The sequence below is a fragment of the Carettochelys insculpta genome, chromosome 1 (assembly GCF_033958435.1).
Source record: "Carettochelys insculpta isolate YL-2023 chromosome 1, ASM3395843v1, whole genome shotgun sequence".
Classification (NCBI taxonomy): domain Eukaryota; kingdom Metazoa; phylum Chordata; order Testudines; family Carettochelyidae; genus Carettochelys; species Carettochelys insculpta.
The window spans coordinates 228,327,919-228,352,414 of NC_134137.1; the positions used below are offsets into that span (position 1 = coordinate 228,327,919).

Here is a 24,496-nt window from a genome sequence, read left to right on the forward strand (position 1 = left end):
CAGCTGCAAGGGGAGGGCACTTCACATGCCCCAGCACGGCCTCCCAGCCCCAGGGAGATGCAGGTGCACACAGCCACTGGAAGACTACCTGTGGCAGCACCTGATGGCACTCTGGGCCATGCATCATGCCATGGTCAGCTGGGCCCATGACGACCTACAGCTCTGGCAGGAAAGCTGGTGGATGCAGCTGGAGCAGGGCTGCTCCCTGGGCCACAACATGCATGAGTTCATGCAGAGCACACTACCCCGGCCCACTCCAGCCCCTCGCCTGCCGCAGCTCTTCCTCCCAACCCCTCTCAACGCACTGCCTCCCCCTCCACTCCCTCCTCTCCTCATGAGGCCCCCCTAGATTAGTGCAATCTGTGGGGGCCACCGCCCATCAGAGCCTGTGCCCTGAGCCTTCCTCCCCCATGTACCTTCATTCACCTCCCACCTCCCCACTCTGCTGGTTCCTTCCTCACCCTCTCCCTAGTGTTCTTGAATCCCCTTTGTAAATAACAAACAACATTTAGTTTGCCACAACAACATACTTTCATTGCATCATCAGGAATGGGGGGAGCAGGGGGAGACTGCTGCGGATGGGTGTAGCTGAAGGCCCCAGCAGGGTGACCCAGGGACAGGACATATTACATAACAAAATCATTTGCAAGTAAAGAGGAGAAAAGCACTTCAAAAAACCCCAATGTTCCAACTTTTCTTCAACGAAACAAAAAGGGGTAAAAGGAAGAGAGGGAAGTTCACTGAAACTCCAGAAATCAACTACAGAAAACCAAAACCAAACCATGAAAAGTTTTTCTTTAGTTTAAGAAAAAAAAAGTGCAAAATAAAAACAAATATCCACTTAGTTTAGAATTTTTCAGCTCGAGTATCAACCAACTCTACTCAACCTATTCCTAACAGACAGATGCCCCCTCTCAGTCTCTGTTTTCGTGTATGCTGTGGCTTGTGGCTGTCATGCTGCAAAATACTGCATTTAAAACAAAAGCAAGAAGTTGAAAGGCCTGGGGAAAAATGAAACATTTCCACTGTCTGGCTTCTGTGAAAACAGAAACCCATTATCAAAGGACCCCCGGAGATGGACTAGATGGGACTAAACCTGTGTTTCTATTTAACTCAGTAAAATCTTTCCCTGCTCCAGAGACTCACTTCACCAGTACACCATATTACACTAAAAGATGTGTGGACTAGTGGTGACACCTTCACCCTATTGCATAATCCAAGACTGACAGATCAGCAGAGAATGATAACGTCTCCACTGGCTGCTCTGCCTTCTCTGCACTGTTGACTCTCTTCTGCTGTACATGGTTATGAGAGGTTCCAGCACCCTAGCAAACAAGACTTTTAAATCCCAGTTGCAGCCAGTTTTCAACCCAGATGAGGAAAGTTCCATATCTGAAGCTGAATTGCCATGTCAAACAAAGAGACATCCTAAGGTACAAGCACGGGGACATTTAGTTTAATACTCATTTTTGAGAGCACGTGATCCTCCTGAGACCACTGGAAGGTCTGCCACTGACTTCAATGGGACAGCATTTTTAGCCCTATTGGAGGGGCATGAGAAAATTTTTTGTAGTGGGGGAGCTGAGAGCCATTGAACCAAACTGTAAACCCTGTATATGATAGAAACCCCTTCAAACCAAGGGATACAGAAGCTCCCCCGACACTAGTTCACGCACTTAAGCTATTGAGCACAGGCTTAAATGACCTGGTAGGTAAGAAACTAGGCCAAGAGATTAGCATGAGGACCATGTACACCCCTTCTAACATTCTGGAACATATGCAGTGTGTGAACTGTTTTGGGACAATTCAGCAATATCAGAGCTATTGTCAATGTACATGGGTATGCAGCCTGTCTAAACTGATCTCCACCAGGCATCAGCCTGGATGGAGATTCTCCAACTGTCTTAACTTTATCATTTAACAGCTAGCGTTAATGACATAATGGCTACGTCTACACTAGCCAAAAACTTCAAAATGGCCACACAAATGGCCATGTCGAAGTTTGCTAATGAAGCGCTGAAATATATATATTCAGTGCCTCATTAGCATGCAGGCAGCCGCAGCACTTCGAAATTGACGTGGCTCGTCCAGACGGGGCTCCTTTTCGAAAGGACCCAGCTACTTCGAAGTCCCCTTATTCCAATCTGCTCATATGAATAAGGGGACTTCGAAGTAGCCGGGGTCCTTTTGAAAAGGAGCCCCGTTTGGACAAGCTGCGCGACGGCGAGCTGCGTCAATTTTGAAGTGCCGCAGCCACCTGCATGCTAATGAGGCACTGAATATGTATTTCAGCACTTCATTAGTAAACTTCAAAATGGCCATTTCGAAGTTTTTGGCTAGTGTAGACACGGCCAATGAAACACAGGATCTGATTCAGCTCGCATTGGTTTAGTCAAGAGTAAATGTCTCCTGTAGCTTACAATGAACGTTTGATCAGTGCATACCAAAATCCACATTTAGGAGATTCTATTGTTTCTATGAAATCTCCTCCTTGTGCCAAAAATTATACAGCAACAATTAACTCTAGAAATGGCTACCAAAGCATGCTATAATAATGTAACAAAATAAACAGCTATGAACATATTTTGATTATTGCATTTTATTTACAGTTTATAATTAAAAATTGATAATCTAATGTATCAAATCAATCTGTACAAGGTGATGGCCCCAGATATGTACTCACAGGATAAAAAACAATTTAACACAGCTGCAGCAGCTCTTGGGCATAGTACATCACGTAGTTCAACACTGCATCAAAGACCAAATGGCTTGGAGGTAAGGGTTGCAACCTCAAATAAACATTTTAGATTTGTCATAGATGTCCCCCTAAAACAAGAAACCTTAAGGTCTGGAAGTCATAAGTGATGAGTTAACCATGCTTCAAACCCAGTAGCAGTTAATGCGCTGAGAGTTTGAGTTGGTCCCTCTATGAAGTACATTGCAGCCCTAGTTAAGAAATGCCCCTAGCTTTTAAATCCTACAAACATTCAAATGTGTATAGGGAGAAAAATGCCAGAATAAAGGGTTTCCTGTTAGGAAGGGAGATTTTTGTATTTTTAAATCGTCCATACTATATGTAGCATAGTCTCTTTTTAAATTCTACCAGATGGGAGTAGCTTTGTCCACCTAGAACAGAGGAGGGTGGAACAGAATTAAGAGCAGGGGATCGTCTCATACAATACTCTTAATTCTTTCCATTTTAAGAAAACTGGAAGAGATCTATGGAATGTGCTGAGACCTGAAAGGCTTATACCTGTCTTGATATATTTCCAAACACTAGACATGCTAGTTTATAACACAGACAAAGCAGCAGAGTTTAGGATTTTGTACTGACTAAGCAGCACTTACTTGCTTGGCCCTACACGATGGAAAATAAGGTATTAGAAATGGAAGTGTCAGAAGATGACAAGCAGATGAACTGTGAAGCAATCCAGTCACTTACTTAGATGCCCTAAAATATTAAGAATGTCTCAAATGGTGGAAGAAGATTCTAACTACCAAAAAGTGGGTGAGAGGCAACTGAAGGCAAGAAACTAACCACAAAAGGATTATTATTGACTAAGGGAAAAACAAAATATCTAAATCTAATCAGGCTATATACTGTAAGAAAGTGGCAGATGCTGGTCATTTAATCAATTAAACCCTTCCCCTCACACCTCAATGTTAAGAATGGTAGCAGAATCTCAAAAAAGCAAGGGAATTCTCTTTAAAATGTCCCTCTTCCCCAGGTAAAAAGGAAAATCCTGCTCAGTCCCAGAGTTTGGAACAGGGTGGCACAGAAAAGCTGCTCACTGTGCCAATAAAACTGGAGTTGTCATGTGAGGCTTAAGGAAGTTCGGGTGCCAAAAATCAGAACAGTAATAACCTCCGTGGTCATGACTAACCCATCTGTTATGGCTTTCAGACAAGAGGACTCTCTTTGTACAAGACAACAGATTCCACACTCCAAGCATAATGAACTTCTTTATTTTTGAAACAAGTCCCTACTCAGTGACTCCAAATGGACTCACCAATGATGTTCCAACCTGTTCTGTTACCTATACAGTTCTTCTCAACTGAATTGTCCTATTTATTTCCTTGGCTTCGCAGACAAGTATTGGAGATGGTGCATGAAAGAACAGTTGGTGTCTTCTCCAGAAATCCCTTTCTTCAGCATGCCTTATGTGAACGGATGCCAAGAAATGGGTTAAATCTGCATCAACGGAGACTGGAATGTCAAATTCCATTCCCACCTCTGAGCTCCACCCTCAAGGCTGTTACTGCATTAGTGTGAAGGAGAGCACAAGCATAGAGCACAAGCATAAGCTGATGGACCTCTGTATCCCGGTGGCACGGACACATTCACACCTCGACAATTAAAATTCACACGTTGGGGAGAGGGATTGGAGACATCTATAGGTGATTCACAAAAGAAATATAAAACAGAGTCTATGTGATTCAATTTCAGTTACATTATATGCATTGATAGTGCAAACCAGCCTTCTTCTCTTTGCCGCTCCACCTGCAGGAGACAGGGGTGGAGAAAGGTACTGAGGTGAGTTTTGCACCACCCTGTTACTCCCACAAGATACCATTTACTATCAGCTTCTACAGATCCTCTAGCTCCCCACTATGTGATCGGTACTACGAGAACTTCCCTTTCTGCTATCAGCACTATGATGCATCTCAACACCACATGCAGAGCAGACAATGGCCTCGCAGATAGCGTTAAGAGTGCACCCTCCTCTCCTGCTAAACAAGGAAGCTCTGAAGGAAATCTGACGCTCACCAGGATACTGGAAATCTTGATTCTGATCTCTTCCTTATGCTTGGAGAAAAAAAGTAGCATTCATACAAGTGAGTGACAGACAGCACAGATTATTGCCACGGATAAGCCAGGTAGGTTCTCTGCAAGCTTGCCAGCCTCTTCGTGCTATATATGGCTCTTCCAAATGTATCTACCTTTACTTGAAACCCTGTGTAGGAACACCAGTGACTAAAAGACCAGTCAGACTGACAGAGGTACCAAATTCTATGGTGGTTTGATAACATGCACTGGGAATACAGTCCTAGCATTACTTCATTTATCACTTGTAGTTCTTTAACACAAGTCTCTAGAGACAAGTGACTAGTCACATTAATGTACTGCAACAGACTCCCCTGCATGCAGAAATAAAAGGAGCAGAATCCAGTCACAATGTGTGTCTAGAATTTTCATTACATCCGTGGAACACAACAGAAGTGAAATCCCATAGCTGAAGATGCTAATGTACATCCATACTTAAGTCTTACCTTTGTCCTCTGATTGACAGGTGTCAATTTCATACTTCCTGAAGTAGTACTTAATGGAGAACAGGTCTTGCTAGAGGCACCTGTAGATCTATAGGAGTATGAAGTGAGGTGAAAAAGATCAGAGACATGAGCCTGGCATCTACACCAACAGCCTCCAACAAATTATTTAAATCTATGTCACAAGTAGTGCTGCTATGCCAACTGCAAGTACTGAAAGTTACTGAAATGGAAACATGCACCATCGCAACCCCAAACAACTGAAATACATTTTTTTCTGTATTATCCACTTGATTGCCATGAGAGCTACTGTTCTTTATGTCAACCTGTTAGTATCCCAAAGGGGTAGGTGTGTTTGTTTGTAGCTGCACAAACAACAAGCACTCCTGCAGCACCTGAAATATTAACAAATTTATTAGGTCATGAGGTTTTGTGGGTAAGACTCACTCCTTCAGGTTATTGGGGTAGATAATTAGAAACCAGAGTTTATATGGAAAGGAAAGGAAGGAGGACGGAAAAAAGGGATTATCGATAGGACCAGTAGATTAAACAAATTAATTTAAGCAGGACTCGTTGTTCCTGCAAATATCAAAAGGTGGGGAAATTGTCCGTGGAATACATAAGATAACTGAGATCTCTGTTAAGGCCTCATTTAGATGTGTCAGATTTGCAAGTGAATTCCAATTCATATGTCTCCCTCTGTAATCTTGTAGTAAAATCCTTTTGTAGAAGAACAGGTACTTATAAATCCATTATGTCCAGGGAGGTTAAAGTGTTCCCTATAGGTTTAAATTTCTTACAGTGATAGACAAGCCCCTTCAGTTGCCATAGTAAGCATCTATATTAGAGCTGCACAGCATTTCTAGGGTAGACATACCCTTAGCACATGAAAGCAAGGAGAGACAGCTTACATTAGTTTGCTTTCTGTGAAATCCAGGCCAGAAGTTAAAGTGGTTAAGTGCTGCAGGATAAACACCATCTCAGGGTGAATGGCAGGTAAACTCCACTTGGGGAAACAGCTCTCACTGGTATAGGAAAGTAGTATTTTTACCCACTCCTCCCAGAGATAAATCAAGAGCCTCTCAGCATTTGTCTGTCACTTGCTCAGCCAGAAACTAATCAGTTGGTTTTTACCTTTTTATGCTTATCCCACTGGCAGGAGAAGGAGTATCTCCTCTGGAGCTGTCCATAGTTTCTGCCACTGGAATGGACACCTCAGTTGTCCTCTTTACCTTTTCTAGAGAATAAAGGAGTATTGCTCAGTTCTGGTGAAGGTTCAACAACCTCTCCATTCATATATTATGTAGCACCTTTCATTCTGTCCCTTTGATTTATATTTTTACTTCCCCAGTTTCTTAGTGTACCATTTGTATTGCACTTTCAGACTCCAGTCAGGGACCAGGATCCCACTGGGATAGGCACTCTATACTCCCCTACAAACAAGCTTCAAGCTCCATCCTTTAGACTTTTTCAGTGGTTCGTTAACTAATGGCCTTTTCTGCTTCCACATTTTGCTTGACATTTCACTTAGCTACTAAACAAAAGGATTGAGAAGTCCTGATTCTGCTGAACAGCTTTAAAAAATACCATGTTAGCTAGTCCATGGACCTTGGGCTAGCTGGAAGAATAAATTCTGAATTAACTTTTTTTCTAGTACAGTAGACCCCTGACTCACAATTTCAACTTAAGTGTTTATTGCAACAATGCGAGTCAACCCTGTGAGCGTTGGGGACCCAGCAACTAGGGGGCAGCAGTGCTGGTCAGTTTCCTGGTTCCTACAAACAGAGGGGAGATAGGAGCCAGGCTGCCGCCTGGTTCCCTGCTCCCTGCCACTCCTGGCAGCGCTGGTCGGCTTCCTGGCTCCTGGGAGCGGTAGGCATATGGGAGCCAGGCATAGCAGCACTGGTCCGTTTCCTAGCTCCCTGCCACTTGCAGGAGCCAGGAAACTGACCAGCATTGCTGCGCCTGACTCTGGGCTCCCTACCGCTCACGGGAGCAGGGAGCCAGGTGCAGCCAGAACCAGGGGACCCAACGGTGTCAAGGCCCCTTCCCCCACCCGGTTCTGACTTAGGCATGGTTGCCCAGGAATGTAACCTACATGTAAGTCGGGGTCTAGTGTATGTCATACAGTTTAATCACCTCAGAGGATCCTTTAGGTTCTCAGCTAGGAAAGCAGTCCTGAGGAAAAAGACCCCCTCAAAAGGGCAGAAAGCCCTGGGACATGACCAAGCATAAGATGGTGACATCACCGAGCGGGGATTTTAGTCAAATTTTCAATAACATACTGGACTTCCGCCCCCCACAGAAAAGCTCTGCAACAGGGAGGCCTCATCAAGCTCCTAACCACTGTGGAAGCAGAACAAGGGGACGGGGAAGGAGAAAGAGGCACTCTTGCTGCCCATGACTAACAAGTTCAATTGTATGCCCTAATTGTAAGCAGACTAATATACTCCTCCTAATGGCTCTATGGACATTAGCATGATGAAAACTGACTACAGTATGACAACTGCCACAATTAATTACACAGAAAAGTAACTTTACGAAGTATTAGCAGATACATTTCATTAAGACAGATAAAAATGTAACATCTGTAAACAAGGATAGCCTATACCACATGGCCAGACAGCTTTCAGCTGACTGTTAGCAAGTGCACTGTTTACCACGCTGTTTGGAAACAGATGATTTAAATCAACTGAAGATAGAGGATACATAGAAAAACATACCTTACTGCGTAGCAAAAATGAGGACTACGTACCAGGCCAGTTTACAGGAGGAGGTAAAATAGGTGATACGGCTGGAGAGATAGGGTTGACAGCAGCTGATTTTTGTTGATCTATCAGCTGCAGCAATTTGTCACGGGCTTCCGCACTTTGGCGGTTCAGCTCTGCTATTCGTTCCTCCAAGCTCTTTGGTTCTTCTGGCAAAGTCTAACACAAATCGTTACAAACAAAATAAATGTGGAAGTTGTAGCCTTAGAAGACCTGCAGTAGATTAAGCCATTTTACAAAAACTGATCATTCGGGCAGAGTTTGGTTTCAGTAATTATAAAGAACGAGAGCATCTTTCAGGTAAACTTGTGATTTTATATGCCCTTTTGCTCTAGCATCTGGGTGCTTGATAGACTAAATGCATCTTCACAGTAAGTTAAGCTTTACGCCTGCTGGGTCCGACACGCTCTCTGTTCACCACGTGGTGCATGGAGAAGCATACTGTGGCAAATGCGGCTCGGCGGGCTGACGCAGCGGCTCAGGAGCTCGTGCGCCATGTGGATGGCTCAGGGGCTGTGTGGTGGTTTCGGCAGCTCCTTGGGTGCTGCACAGTGGCACCTTGGGGGCCGCATGGCCGGAGCTGCCCAGCCCCTAGCGCTGCACAGCGCAGTGCCACACCAGTCACGCGGCGCCCGAGCTCCTGACACCGCATAGCATCTAAGAAGCTGCAGTGCGAGCACCCTGGAGCCACCACCCGAGCCACTGCACTCTCAGGGCTGTGCAGCTTGGGGCTGGGCGGCTCTGGCGAGTTATCGGGGGGAAGGAGGGTAGGGTGCCTGGCTACAGGGGTGGGGGAAAATAGAGTGCCTGGCCGGAGGGTGAGGGGGGCAGCATGTTGCAAGTGGGTGTCTTCCTTTTGGACACCACTGCTTTATGCTGTCTGTTATGGGCAATTTTCTTCTTTGTATCATTCCAATCAATCAACCAACTAGAGCCAAGCAATTATTTCACCAAAGAAGTATGCATTAGATGTGTGAGGGAGAAAGGGTTCCGAGATGCTTAAACAGAAATCTACTGTCTCTTTAAGCCATGCTTACTTTCTGGAGGCTTAGCCACTGTTTTGTCTGTTGCATAGTCACACACACACCTGGGCAAACTGAGGGTAATATGACCGTTCTGTGTTAATACAGTTCTAGATCTACTTTCCGTAGTTGTAAACAGCTAGACATTATGTAAGACAATGAAGAATTAAGCCCCTAGGTCACCCGCAATGCAGCACCAGTGATGGCAGCATGCATATAGCTGTAGTGAAGGGAAGTTTCAGGGGTGTACGTTGTCCGTTCCTACTCAAAGCAGTAGCTAGCCTATCTACACCATTACTGGTGGAAGCGCACAGCTGGTTAACATCAGGTCCCAATTTTCCTAGTGTAGACAGAGACCTCTCTTCCCGCAGACATTAAGGATAAGCCAGTCATGCTTACATGGTACAACAGATTAGGCCTCTTTAAGTCTGCCATGCATTCTTCAGTGGCCAGCATTCACTTCCACCTGGGAAAAGGCTGCTTACATTATCATCAGGGCCTCAGATAGGGAACTGCAGTTGCAGTCTTCAGTGAAAAGGAAGCATGAAGATGAGGGAGACAAGTTGGCTAGAGATGAAGTTAAGAAAAAAAGGAAGACCTCCCTGTACACAAAACAAATTGTACTTACTCCCTTACAGCAAATGACATAGTTGGAAATTAAAAAGGAGAGACCCCGTGCCCCCACTAGACCTGACATCTCAAGTCAAGACTTTGAGGAAATGGAGAAGGGGGATGAAGGGCAACTCTGTCTTTACCTTTGGTTACATTCTTACCTGTCCCTGACCCTGCACAGCCAATCCTAAACTAGTGTTTGTATTTTGCTTTGGCATTTCCTGGTGTAGGCCATCAGCTGCTTTTTGAGAGCAATCTCTGAATTTGCTCAGCTGTGCTTTCATAATGGAGTTCTGCATTGTTAGCTCAGCTATGGCTCCTAGCAAATCCTTGCTTTGAATGTGCTCCTCAGGTGCACTGGGCTTTTGCTCCACTCCAGAGTCAGCAAAGGCCCATCTGTCCAGTGGAGACAAGGTGCTTCTCCCTTGCTGACCATCTGACAGTAAAGAACTCTCCAAGTCTTTGTGAGCAGGAGGAACTCGCCACCTCTGGGTGAGAAGGCGATTCTCTTCATTTGCGCTCCGATTTCCCCCAGAGGAAGGTGAGCTCTTTTGCCAGTTTGGCGCTCCCTCAGAGGCTTGCATAGATGGAGAGATGTGGGATGCAGGGCATGTTTGAGCTGCCGTCTTCAGTGCTGTAGACAAGGAGCAAAGGAATAGTAAACAAACTGTCTCCTGTAAGGGGAACGACTGTGCAGTGATAACCTAATGCAGTTAAGTCACAGAGAAGGGCTTCAACTGTAACACAACTAAGGATGGGGACGTGGATAGTTTTCTACTCAGGCTGCACTGTTGGCTTATGTTCCCCAAACGAAGTTACTGCAAATATTTTCACAAATACAATAGAACTGCAGAATTACAAAACACCAGAGTTACCAATGGTCTGGGCAACCACACACCTTATTTGGTACCAGAGTTTACAATAAGGCAGCAAAAACAGAACCCACACACACAAAAGCCAAAACCCAAACACAGTACAGTACTGTATTAAACATAAGCTACTAAAAAGCAAAGTTTAAAAAAGCTTTTAAAAGATTTGATAGGGCAAGGAAATGTTTATGTGCTTACTTCATTTACACTGAGATGGTTAAAAGCAGCACTTTTCTTCTGTATGATAAACCTTCAAAGTTCTATTAATTCAATGTTCAGTTAACTTTTGAAAGAACAGCCATTTTTTGTTCAGCACTACCAACTTCTATTCCTGAGATATTTGTAACTCTGCGGTTCTACTGTACTTGGCTTTTAAACTAGCAGAAGCAAGTGGGGTGAAGTGCCAGGGAAGTGAGGAACTTAACTTTTCAGTCTGTAATATCAATTAGGGACTTCGAAAGGTGCAGGTCCTTTCGAAAAGGACCCCCGTGTGGCTGAGCCGCGCACTTTCGATAGCAGCGCTTTTCGAAGCGCCGCGGCCGGAAGCAGCCTAATGCTAATGAGGTGCTGAATATTCAATTCAGCGTCTTATTAGTAATCTTCAAAATGGCCATTAGCATGGCTATTTCGAAGATTTGTGCCCGTGTAGACACGCCCACTCTGCCATAAAATTATTTCTAAGATTACTAATAAGACGCTGAATTGAATATTCAGCACCTCATTAGCATTAGGACGCTTCTGGCTGCGGCGCTTCGAAAAGCGCCGCTATCGAAAGTGCGTGGCTCAGCTACACGGGGTCCTTTTTGAAAGGACCTGCACCTTTCGAAATCCCCTTATCCCGCTCACTGATCGGAATAAGGTGATTTCGAAAGGTGCGGGTCCTTTCAATAAGGACCCCCGTGTAGCTGCAGGGAGCCATGCGCTTTCGAAGCACCGCGGCTGGAAGTGTCCTAATGCTAATGAGGTGCTGAATATTCAATTCAGCATCTCATTAGTAATCTTCGAAATATGGCTATTTCAAAGATTTATGCCTGTGTAGACACAGCCAGTATGTTCTGCATTTTATAAAGAATGATCTCTAATTATTCTCATAATCAAACTCAAAGGGAAAATGCAAAATGCTGAAAATAGCATATGAGTTACCTGCTGCTAAGCTAGCATAGTTTGTCTTTCCCCAAATTTTAGAATTTGCTTTTGGGTACAGAGTAATATTTCTGAGAATTTGGAAGTAAATCTGTGGTTTAGGAGTTAATGTTAACAGTTCTTTAAAACAGCTAATGGCAGACCATTTTATTATCCCTAATAACCATACAGTGCAAACTCTTCAGACTTCCCATATTGTTAAAATTTACTGAAACTTAGTACATAGGCTACATTTAATAATTATTTTTGAGGATTAATGGTAATTTCTACCTGTCATGCTTCATAACTGAAAGTTTGCTCATCAGAAGGGGTGGCGCAAATTGACAATTAGCAGTCAGAAGAAAGACAAGCAGGGAGGGGACAGACACAGCTCCTGGTGCAAAGGCAAGAGACCTGGGTTCTGATGCCAGGTACCTGATTGCCCAAACTGTGAACTTGCACAGGAAGGCTGCCTCCAAAAACCAACCCATCAACCAAGTAAACTAGGGGTCAGCAACCTTTGGCTCCAACCACTGCCACCACTGGCTCCTCTTGGGGCTCCGGAGACTGCCACTGCTTAAACAAAAGTCTAAATTCAGCTGTCTGCTAATGAAGCAACTATACTTAGTTTTTTTGTTTAAGTGGTGGCAGCCTCCGGAGCCACTCAGCAGTCAGCTGTGGCAGGGAGCCTAGAAGTGAAAGCTGGCTGGGCAGGGAGCCACCTCACATGGGCGGAAGTCTAAGCTGGCAGAAGAACTGGGAGGAGGGTGGCCGAGCCTGCCCCTGTCAGAGCCATACAACGACACCAAGGAGAAGATAGAAGGGAGAGGTGGGTATCTGTGACCTCCACAGAACTGCATGCGCTAGGGTGATTTAAGCCTGCGGGTGGGGGGGAAGGACGCTGGGGCTCAGAGGAGTTACTCCTGGGGATGGGGCCAGGGTTTAAGCTTAGGAATAGGGGGCTAAGATGGGTAAAGCCTGGAGATGGAGGTAACAACTTTCTAACTGGTACAAAGCATTGTGTGCACGCTGTTCTTAAAATAGGGGTTACAAAAAGCACGGTTTGATGTTATTTACTAAGGACTGTCTCATATTCACATACATTGTGGCTTTTGAAGTACTGATTTTGTGACTGAATTTTAAAAAAATGGCTCTTCTCGTGATTTCGGTTGCAGACCTCTAAACCAAACCAAACAAATGGTCATGGCCAAATGCTGATGAATGTTCTTTCAATAGAGAACAACATACTTGAGAGTGGGAACGCAAGATATATGACACCATGGCTACGTCTACACTAGCACACTACGTCGAAGTAGCCTATTTCGAAGTAAGGACATCGAAATAGGCTACTTCGACGCATATCGTCTACACGTCCTCCAGGGCTGGTGCCGTCGACATTCCACGTCGAAGTACTGATGGGGAACATCGAAAGGAGCTGCCCCGGAAGGAAATGCGGAGCATCCACACACACAAGCGCTCCCCGTTGAAATAAGAGGCCAGCAAAGCCCCAAGCCACTCCCTGAAAGGGCCCCTCCCCGACACACTTGCCCTGCACAGCACAAGATCCACAGAGCCGACAACCCGTTGCAGACCCTGTGCAAGCAGCACGGACCCCCAGCTGCAGCAGCAGCAGCAGCCAGAAGCCCTGGGCTAAGGGCTGCTGCACACGGTGACCACAGAGCCCCACAGGGGCTGGACAGAGCGTCTCTCAACCCCTCAGCTGATGGCCGCCATGGAGGACCCCGCTATTTTGAAGTAGCAGGATGCGGATCATCTACACAGGCCCTATTTCGACGTTGAACGTCGAAGTAGGGCACTATTCCCATCTTCAGATGGGAATAGCGATTTCAACGGCTCACCGCCTAATGTCGATTTCAACATTGAAATAGCACACAGCGCGTGTAGACGCGACGTGTGCTATTTCGACATTGTGCCAGCTACTTCGAAGTAGCCGGCTAGTGTAGACGCACCCCATATGTGTAGGATCTCATTCTGTCCAAAGAGAGGCCATCTTACCATTCTGAAAATGAGAGAAATCCTGGATACTCCTCTGTCTAGGTGGAGATAACAACACAGCTGGCTGGAACATATGAGTTGGCAAACTGTTACCAGCCACCGCAGTGTCTGGGGGACTTGTCCACTGGGAAATTTTCACAGGCAACTCCTCCTGTGAGGATACAGGTATGTTTTCCCTGCTGAAAATATTGTTCCTGGGCACAGAGGAGTATATACTAGGCTTCTCTAAAGAGACACAAAGCAAGAATCAGGTGCGTTAGAAACAAATTTTAGTATATGAGCAACAGAAGAATAAATTCACCTCAAGACAGATCTTGCAGTTGTATATTTGAAAATATGGGGGTGTGTGATTCACCTAACTGTTTTACCGTCAGTGAAGACCTATACAATAAGCGTGCATGGAAAGAACACAAAACCTTAATATACCTAAGGTAACCTTATCTCTGAAACAAGTTTCCAAAACTCCAAGATGGAAACTAAAAAACTTCAGTGATCCAAAGGACATCAGATTGTAGATCACCTCAATAAAAGACTGTCACTGAGTGTGCAACTGTCAGCCATTCAAAATACACACCTATGTATTTGGCTCTTCATTGTAAAGTGGATCGGTTCACAGAGAAATACCGGTTACCACTGTATTTCCTATCATTTGGTGATGTATACTGTTAAGCAAAGGAATTCTCTTCCCAAGAATTTAGTCACACAGATAAAAACTAAGCAGGTTTATTAAAGTATACTGGGAAGAAACTTAACAGCAATGCTCTTCAAAGATGTGTCAGTAACACGGACCTTATACAGAGGTTACATATGTAATGCATATCATTATCATATTGTTATTGTGCCAGTTAAAACTAGTCCAGTTTATTAGTCCTTTGTGTAACAAGAGACAGACCTTGTAAAAAGAAGTGGGAAAAGCATGGGAACGCAGGAGGGGCTGGGGTGTACCAAAAAGACAAGCATGCAGCAGAAACAGAAGCTAAATAGTTTCTGAGCAAAAGACCTTCAGGGTCCTTTGCAGCTGCAACTTTAACACAAACAGCAGACATTCTTTGAGGGGTCTGGTACAGGGAAGGTAAGTCTGTCTCTAAGCAGGGAGATTCTCGAGACCCAGCTTGGGGCTCTGGCCCAACAAGGGGCATCACTAAAGTGAGGGCCTGGGATAACTCTCAGGGAAGGTCTGACAATATCCTCCCTCCAAATTCACTCTCTATAACTAGTATGCACACAGTCATCTAAACTGTGGCTCTCATTTTCATATAACTGCAAAGCAGAGAGATCTCATTTATGCACTGGTGTCCAAACAGAGTATGAGCGCCAAGCCCCATGCTATATTCCCAGCTTTAGGCAGATGTTTTCAATTGGAACACCAAAATAATCTTCAAAACAAGTGGGTGAAAACTTATTTGCTTTCAGCTCTGGTTTACCCCCATCCTGTCATACTACATGGTTCCAATTACAACACAGTCATCACTATTAAATGGTCATTTGGAACATCACCTTTCTTCCCCCAGTCCCGTTTGACATAGGAGTACTGTAGAGGTAATGCACCATTTTCCACCTGAACTCTGTAGACAGGACCTTTCATAATGACACAGCATGAATGGCTTTCTTGAGAAATAAGAATGAAAAGACCTTGTATACTGCCTCACGGTTGCAGGACACTAGCAGTTGAGACATTCAGTGCACGGACTATGGAGTGCAGACATATGAATGTGGACTGAAAAGACTGATTACACCTATTTATGAATATGTACAATATTTCACTGCTAAAGTTGTTGCCAGATCAAGTGTCTAGGGCAAACTACATTCTAACAGTGAGGTCAAGAGTGGGAAGGAAAAAAAAAAAAAAGAGCTCTCTAATCCACTAGCCCCTCACTAGGTTTTGACATAAGAGTTGGTTTCCACCTTTTCCTAAAGAAGCATCCAAACACAGGCACTGGAAATAGGGGTTTTGGCATGCTACCAAACCCGCTTGCTTGGAGTGGTTACCACCGCCTACAGGGCTTACAGTTTGGTTCAGTAGCTCTCAGCACCCCCATTATACAAATTGTTCCAGCACCCCTTTTTTTTTGGGGGGGGGGGGAGGGACTGACAGGGGTGGGTGGGCAGTAAACCCTCGCATTTAACAGACTTTCAGGAACAGAAGACACCATCCACCCTACTAGTCCGTTAAATCGAGGGTTTACTGTACCTGTTAAAATAACTAATGAGTTAGCCTCGTCTACTACTGTATCTGAAACACATGGCTCCAGTGCTGGAATCACCCAGAGAGGAGTCTGAGGGGAGTAAGACATCTCCTTGGTCAGGAATTGCAGGAAGAAACATGCTTTGAAGCTTTGATCCTTCTGAAAGCCTTTTTTTTTGGATGCCTCCTAATGAGAACAGAGGGTTTGGAGAGGTTACCTGTGTTCAAGTTTTGCTTTGAAACCTGTGGAGTGATGGCAGAAACAGCTGTGAGGCCTCTTCCAAAACAGAATCCTCATAGGGAGAGTAAAGGAAAGGGTCATTCATGGCAAGAGAAGTGTTTGTGGTACAATCACATCTACAACATAGGTCCACTGTTTACAGGGCTAAACCTCACAGTCCAGATACAGACTTGGAATTGCCAGCAGAGGGAGAGACCTCAGCCAGAGCTGTACAGCAGGGAGAGACAGAAAAAGGAGAAAAGAGGAGGAGAATAAGTCTGTAAAATCCAAAAAGAGTAGCAGCTATGTGCTTGGACCAGAGCATCTGAGAAGAGCTGCTCACTGTGACTACAAGCAGATAACAGTTTCCAGGTTTATATGGGAAGTGCCTAGAAGGCACAAAGATTTAACCCATTTATCTTCTTCTGTGGAAAAAAAATTCATTAGTTAGCCAAGGACTAGACAGTGACAACAATTATCATGCTCAACAGTAAATTATCTGGCATAGTCCCAGTGAATTCAATGAGATAACAGGTATCTGTCTGTATCAGTGATTTTTGGCAACTATCCAAAGTTATTAATGCACTGAAGTGACACCCACCTTTACTGCTGACTGCCACTCCAAAATCTGCTGGACTTTGCCCTCTGCTAGGATCTGTTATAGGGAGGCTTTTGAATGCACGAGTGAGTGAAATCAGCTGCTCATCTGTCACCACCATGTACTGTTGAAGCCTTTTCTAAGAGAAGGGGAAAGAAAAAAAAAAAAAAAAAAAAAGAAAACACACGGAGATCAGCATTCCAGGGATAGAAATGAGATACAGATTAATTCCTCTCAGTGGAGGAATATATATTTCCCATCTTAGTGTCAAAGCTTTTCTCTGACCAGTAAGGTGCCAAAAAGTGGCTTCCCCACCCCTTCCTGACTAACGTGATATTTTATTGCTTATTCTCCACTGCCCCCATCCATCTCTTCCTTCCCCAGGCTGCTTTCTCTTATGGCTGCAACATCCACCGAAATGCACCACAGCTGCAGAGGGGCATGCTGAAATCAATATCAAATCAGTTCCATTTCACTTCCCCTCCAGTAGTAATACAGTGAGAGTAAAGAGACAGATTTTTAAAACACGTAGATTGCATAGTAAGCATCCCCTGAAGTCACGCTAAGTTATACTATACTAACTCAGTCATCTGTCAAAGTTTAAAAGGGATTTTCTTTAAAAAAAGATTTTTCATTGTTCCCTTTTAAATTTATACGAATTTGGAGCTTGCTGAAGTGAGCATATAACACTAGTTAGAATGAGGCACTTATGGCTGGGATTACACTTGCACACACCCCTCTATCACAACCCCATCTGCTATTAGAGCCCTCCGATTCTACTATCACACTTCCAGTGCAGATTTGCAGAGCTCCCACCCTCAAGCTTAAGGTCCTCTTCTTTGTGCTGCTCTGCCAATGTATGTCTGCTCAGACATCACTCTAGAGCTGAAGAGCCTGTTTAAATTTTTCACTCCATTAGTTCCTGCCTTGGGTTTCAGAGGGTGTCAAAGGAAAGGCTTAGCAACTCTCTGTACCTGCATGGCAGCACTTTCTTCTCGGACCAGAAGGATTTCAGCTGTCAGAGCATCAATCAGTGCTCTGTGTTCACTCAGCACCCCCTCAGCTTGCTGCCTCATCGCTGCCTCCTGATGCAGCTGCATCTCACTCTGGGGGGAAAACAAAAAAGAAAAAAGCCCAACAAGTTCATGCTTACAAGTAGGAGCAACTCCAAGCCTCACTACCAAGTTAGCATAGAAATACAGCTTTTGCTACCAGATTTAAGGTGATCTTAGTGTTACCACTGTGTGTCTGTTTACTGGACATTCAACCTGACACTCTGTGCAACTTGTGCTACTGTCCTGTCCCCATTCTCCCATGACAGCACAGGAGTAGTGAAGGCTTTTAAAACTCCTATGCTTCTTTCTTCATAACCTTTACAAAAGGACACAACTAATTCTGTACCCTATTATTTTGCACAAAAGAAAATGTAGAGTTGCTGGTGCTACAACTACTCTATGCTACTCGTGACTGGCTTGACCTTCCTGCCCATTCTGGTGAAGACAGGTCAGACTAATCATAGGAGAAGGCATTTATTCTCCAGTGTTGCTTCTACCAGGGCCTTAAGCACAAGAGCTCCCTTTTTTAACTTGCTGAAAGGGAAACAAGTTGGTTTAGAAAACACGCCATTAGAAGAATGTTAAGCAAAGGATTTTGCAGTTCATAGCCCCTTCCCACAAGATCGACAGTTTGTAAACTGATCTTCTACTTTAACATAAGTTAATGCAACAGAGAGATTTCCTCACCGTCCAAGGAGGATTCTAGACACTCCTCCACCTCTGCAATGAGGAGTGAAAGTCCTGGCTTTCCTGCCAACTTAAATCTTTGCCATCTTATCAATGGTGGTCAAGACAAGAGGGAAGGAATGCCCCAGGATATTAGTGATGGTGTTACTCTCCAGCCAGCTGATGCTCCTCCTGGGTTCTGCTGGAGGTCATCTGCCCTTCTATGAGTGTGACAGCATAAAGACTGACAGGCATCTCTGGCAAGACTTACTGCTGGATCTGAAAGATTGCCTTTGAGTTTTGTGTACTGTGCTATCACTGTAGGGATACCAGCACTGATAAAGTAACACACAATGGACTGCAAGTGGAAGCCTCACTGTGAGTTTCCATAAAAAAAACCACATAAGAATCTGGAGAGGTCCTGTTCATGGCTTCCTCTAAATTGCATGGCTGCATAGCTTCCTATTAAGCCTCCCGCAGAAGCACAGAGCTGAAGTGGGGTGAGCTGCTGGGTCTGACAGGGAGGGGCCTTCCCAATGGCCCCAGCACAGAGCTGCCCCGGTAAGCTTGAGCCCCAACCTCCTGCCCCACTTTGAGCTCCCCCGCAGCCCTGAGCGCCCTTCTACACCCTTCATCCTCAGCACCACCCTGAAGCCCACACCCCCAGACCAGAGCCTTCACCTACTCCTGCACAACCAACTGCGAACCCCTCCCCAAAAATGGAGCTCCATCCAACACCCCAACACCCTTATGCACAGCCTTACCCCAGATCCTGCATCCCCAATCAGAGCCCTTGCTCCCCAAACCTCTGTCTCAGCCCTGAGCCCCTCAACCCAAGCCCCACCCTAAAGCCCACAGTCCTAGTCAGAGCCCTCAACTCATGCACTGCAACCCACTGCCCCACAGAGAGTCCTCTGGCCATGCCCCCATCACATGAATTTTGTTATGTGCACCAATATAAAGGTGACGTGTCACACCACCGTTGTCCACACTGGCGCAGATAAAAAAAATGCATTTTGCTTGGGGTGGAAAAAGTTAGAGGGAACACTCATCGCATGTGGAGAAATCTGCTGGACTGTAACTATGCTAGATGCCTTCAGATGAAGTGGGTAGAGTGCTCCTCCAAGTGGCTGTCTGCAAGTAATAGAGGACTTTATTACATCCTTTATTCTGAGACTGCACCATCTGTCCTCCAAATGCAGGGGATGCTAACAAAGTGTCTGGGACCTCTGGTTTTTAACTTAGGAAAAAAAGGCTGTTGACGCCGCAGAGCTTGAATTACCCACTGGACATCTCAGATGACTTCTGCAAGCACTGAGAGTAGATAAGAATATCACCTGCATAACAGTAAATGTAAATCTCCTCCTTCCAGAGGGAGGTACTCCTGGCTATCAAAATCTTGGAGAAAAGCAGTGAAGCTAAAGAGAACCACTAAAAGAGGATTGGATATTGGAAATGAGAATTGTCCACAATTAAGCACACAGTTACTAAGAGGCAGATGGAAGGTGACATGCTGGCACATCTCCTTTAAACTTATGGAACACAAATTGTCCACCTTCTCAATCTCCTAAACTAGGAAGGATAGGTGGTTTTCTCACCTGAATGTGCACCTGACTGATTGGTAGAGGCAGAACCAAGAATGAGCACAACGATTCCATGATTTTTTAGGAACCCAAACCAGACTGAAATAAGAGTTCCAGGCCTAGTGGTATGGGGGGACAGGTTCAATGCATCCCAGATCTGAGTGTCCTTGTACAGATTTTCATATTGATGCTCTCATCAGGTAACCATCTTGAAGTATTCCTTGGAAGATCGATTTGTCTCAAGAAGCGGTGGCCTAGACATGAAGGAAAACTGTCAGCCTGCCTATCATTCAGAAGGAAGTCAGGCCAACAGACTTTCATTGTATCATGGAGAATGACAACTGACTACTTGAGCCCTGCAAGGATTTGGAGAATATCCTCTTCTCCTCTAGAAAAGTAAGAGGATTTGGTCTCACTCAAGCTCTGCGTAAACTTCCCATGTGGACATGCTCAATAGCAGAAGTTGTGGACAATGGAACAATCTTCAGATATAAAGATCAGCTGCAATATAAGCAGGAAAATCTGTCAAACAAGTAGTAGTGAACAATTTGATGACAGTACCAACAGGATTCGGCATAGTAGCTGGCATTGCTACAGATATCAAATGCCACAAATGGCCAAAGACGGTACTCAGTACTGTGACATGGTTAATGCAAGCTGCCATTCAATAAGCCTGCTGCCAAAAATCTTAGTGCCTCACAGGTTAAGCCTTCTGGCTAAGGGCTGGTGTTCCAACCCCAAAAGCCTGGCTACACTTGGATTCCTGGGACCCTCGGGCAGTATACAGCTTCAAAGTTCTACCACAGCAACTGAATTAAGTCTTCCTCAACAATTAAATAATCTGGTACTGAGCATGAACTGGTGCTCCATAAGACTGGACGTGTGAAATGGACAACTGCAAGAATCACGACATGAAATGTAATGGGACTGATTCAATATGGGAAGCTAGCCACTCTATGCCAAGAAATGGAAAGGCTAGCTATTACAATAGCGGGACTAAGCAACACTTTCTGGAGAGCTCAATAGGACTGTTAAGGTCTTCCAATCATCAAAGAATACACAGTTACTGGTGCAGGTGGCTAAGCAGGAAGGAGTGTATAGATTTATAACTGGATGGATCAAACAAGTAAATCTATCATCTGTACATGTAACAATAAGAATGATAAAGGCACTTCCAAAAAATATAATTCAAATATATGCCCCAACAGCCAATGATTTTGATGAGGTCACAAAATTATATGAAAAATCAGTGGTGCAAAGACCAAAGTGGCAATTCTTATGGGAGACTGAAAACAGAAGTAGGAAGGAAAAGAACATCTGTGGCAGCTAGCCCATTTGATCTTAATGAAAGAAGTGACAAAGGGAAAAAGATTCATTGCAAATTTCAAGAAAGAGGACCCATTATTAGGGATGCTTATTTTGACCAAAAAAGAAAGCATGAGGCATACATGAGAATCACCAGAAGGATGTATAAAACCAGTCTGTGATAAAAATGAATGAACCATATGTACAGAAAAAGAGTTAGGAAGGTTAGGATTATGACAAGTGCAGACTGTGGATCAGATCATACAGGGGAATTAATGATACTGAATATTAAACTAAGAGAAACAAAAAACAAACACTAGTGAGAGTGGACTCTTGAAATTCTGATGAATCATGAGCTACAAAGTCACTACAAAGAACAAGTGTTATGGATCAATAATAGAAACAAAAGATCGAGTGGCATAGGAATGCCCAAGAGATTTAATTACAGATCTGCAGAAAAAAGTGCAGGGAAGAAGTTACTATATAAGTAAAACCCATGGATATCCGATGAAATCATTGGTCTGATGGACAAAAGAAAAAAAAAGCACCAAAAAGAAAAAAAAAAAAAAAAAAAACAGAAAAAAGAGGAAACTGAACTAAAGAATAAAAGCAATTTTGCAAAGTCTGAATGGTTAAGTATGAAAAGTAATAACCGGCTACAAAATATAAAGCGAGAAGCATCAAAAAAGATAAGAACCTTAAAACTGGAATGCGATAGGATATACAACCCCTTGCTCTCAAGCGTGGGATTTGAGAGACAGCTCATGGCCCAAAGAGTCCCAACCAGATAAGCCTGTGATGTCCTGCCTCCAGCTTGTGCAGGCCTTATAAAAAGGTGTGCAGAGCAGCCCATAGGGAGGCAGTGAAAGGGAGCAGATAGTGGCTCTCAAGGGAACGTACTGCCCAGGAACTCTTTGCCTGAGGCCTAACCTCAGATCAGCCTGAGGAAAAAATTTTGTTATGTGCAACAAGGCATGTGTGGATGTGCACTGCTAATAGAAACAGGGCACTGTGCTAATCACCTGAATTTCCCCTGGGTTGAAGCCCAAGTGCTCAGCTTCTTGGGAACAATGCCCTAGACCCGTACAAACCTATAAAAGGAGAAAACGGTGACTGATGTGATTTATTTCAGGAAGTTTTTGGTTGGAATAGGAAGCAGGGCAGCTTCTTAGCACCCCAAGGTACCAACTGGAACATGGTGTTTTTCAGCTAGGGACCATGTTCTGCTATTTGTGATGCAATCTACTCTGTGTCCCAGACCCAGGGTTACAACCTAACCAAATATTTGTAGTCCAGACCTGGGCCACGTTGCCTACAGTCAGCGGGAGCATAGTGAGAGGAACCACCACTACAGAAAGGAGCACTATCACCCAGATGCAAGAGCCTAAAAACCCCTATGCTCAGTGCAGCACCGTTCACTGTGAAACAAGTAAAAGCTAAGTATTGTGATGTATTTCTCAGGCACATGTGGAGGAACTAGGAAGGGACTGAGATTGTTAGTATATAAATAATCCCAGAGCCCACATACCTAATACAGTCAGACAGACAAGTACCAATCAATTCTGAACAAAGCAACATTTAAATGCACCCAATATTCTGAATACGCATTTTTGTAATTTAAACATGTTCTAAATGGACTAGGATTCCTTCTATGCGAGATCTCCTCCAATTCAGTTCACTGAAGTCCTGACTGATCATTAGAGGGAATATAGTTTCTGCTGAATAATTAATAGTTTTGTTAGGCTTGTGTGCAGTTTCAGAAATTAAAGATATTGAGGCTGCAAAGCAAAGCTCTTGGAAGTTAGAAAACGTCCAACTGAAGTTTGTAAATTACCCTAGAATACTTGGGCTTATTCATTCTACCTGCAAGAGCAGTTCACATAAGACTTCTCACCTCCTTGACGTAGCGCATCAGACGACAGAGCATGTTCACCAGTGACATGGTGAACCCTGTGAGGCCTTGAGAGTTCTGTGTTTTCTGAACCTCACGGCCTGTACATCGCTCGTATTCCTCCATTTCACGCTCCACATCATGTATCATGTGATTAAGAACATCCAGGCTAGATTTATTGCCACTTGGGAGTTCAAAGGCAACTCCATTAACAAGAGAATCATTTCTCCTCTGTTTGGAAGCCACCTGTGCAGTTTGGTTTCTTTTCACTGAGAGAGACAGACAGAAAGTCCTTTAAATTTTAATTGTTAGTTTAACAAAATTTTTGATTCCAATAAAAAAAAAAGTATTTTTTTGTTGAAATATGCTACTGGAGAAGTACTTAGTGCTTTAAATTGACAATGTGGCACAGTATGAGCACTGGGAGAGAGGAGAACTCCAAGTGCTCTATCTAAACCACCTTAACGAGGGGAATAGCTAACAGCGCTGGGAGCAGCGCTGTAGCTGTAGCCTGGTTCTCACTGGCTCTTTACAGCAGATTAACTTGCTGCGCTCGTGCATGTGTGCACAAAATGAGAAGTAAAAAGACTTCGAAGTACCGGCAGGTGAGCCGCGGCTAGACATGATTCGGCACTTCAAAATTTAAAACTCCGAAGTTGCTGCGGGGGTGGGGGGGTGGGGGAGAAATTTGCTTAATAAAGTGCTGCATATGAAGCACAGCACTTCATTAATAAACTCTCAACACCCTACTTACCATGCTCTCTTCGAAGAAGGAGGGAGGTAGTGTAGACAAGCCCATAGTATTGTGAGCTGCCTGTGTACATGTGGCCTAAGCCATGACTCTAAGAATCACCCTCATAACTTCCAAGGAGGTAGAGACTATACCTGGTTTACATATATGACAAATGAACATCAAAGCCCAACATTTGTTTATAGTGTTTTCTCCCTTGGTGGGTAACTGCAAAATCCTTGCTGTTGAACTCAAATAACCATAGGAATATACTGCTGATCCACCAGCCTTCAACCCACAAGGACAACTCTATGTTGGATTTCCCCTCCTTCAGGTCTCGTTTTGGGAAACCCTGGTCTAAATTTCTGCAAAACCAACATGATTGATAGTCAACTCTTCTACAAACCCCTAAATGCTGAATAGACAGATTGAAGATCATCATAGATCTGTGCAATACAGCATAGAAAAAAGTCCCAGGATGTGCACGAGGACAGCCATGTAGAAAGCAATAGGTGAGTTGTCATAAAGATGACCCATCTATATTCCCCAATGTTCACTATGCTCCCCAGCAGGAATCAAAGCTTGA

The 24,496-nt window shown here is 44.3% G+C and overlaps 1 protein-coding gene across 2 annotated transcripts in view; it reads right to left on the reverse strand.

The window, feature by feature from the left end:
* Positions 1–2,599: 2,599 nt before the first annotated feature.
* Positions 2,600–24,496, reverse strand: part of SPICE1 (spindle and centriole associated protein 1) — a 38,559-nt gene continuing 16,662 nt past the window's right edge. Inside the window, exons 9-17 of one of the 2 annotated variants that reach the window (XM_074983580.1) lie at positions 23,184–23,449; positions 17,655–17,786; positions 16,684–16,819; positions 13,678–13,902; positions 9,832–10,304; positions 8,024–8,195; positions 6,403–6,505; positions 5,272–5,359; positions 2,600–4,501 (exon numbers count right to left, since the gene is read on the reverse strand). In XM_074983580.1, coding sequence (XP_074839681.1) covers positions 4,448–4,501; positions 5,272–5,359; positions 6,403–6,505; positions 8,024–8,195; positions 9,832–10,304; positions 13,678–13,902; positions 16,684–16,819; positions 17,655–17,786; positions 23,184–23,449 — 1,649 coding nt within the window. In that variant the 3' untranslated portion in view covers positions 2,600–4,447. The remainder of the gene's footprint in view (positions 4,502–5,271; positions 5,360–6,402; positions 6,506–8,023; positions 8,196–9,831; positions 10,305–13,677; positions 13,903–16,683; positions 16,820–17,654; positions 17,787–23,183; positions 23,450–24,496) is intronic. The other variant, XM_074983579.1, reaches the window with a different exon arrangement.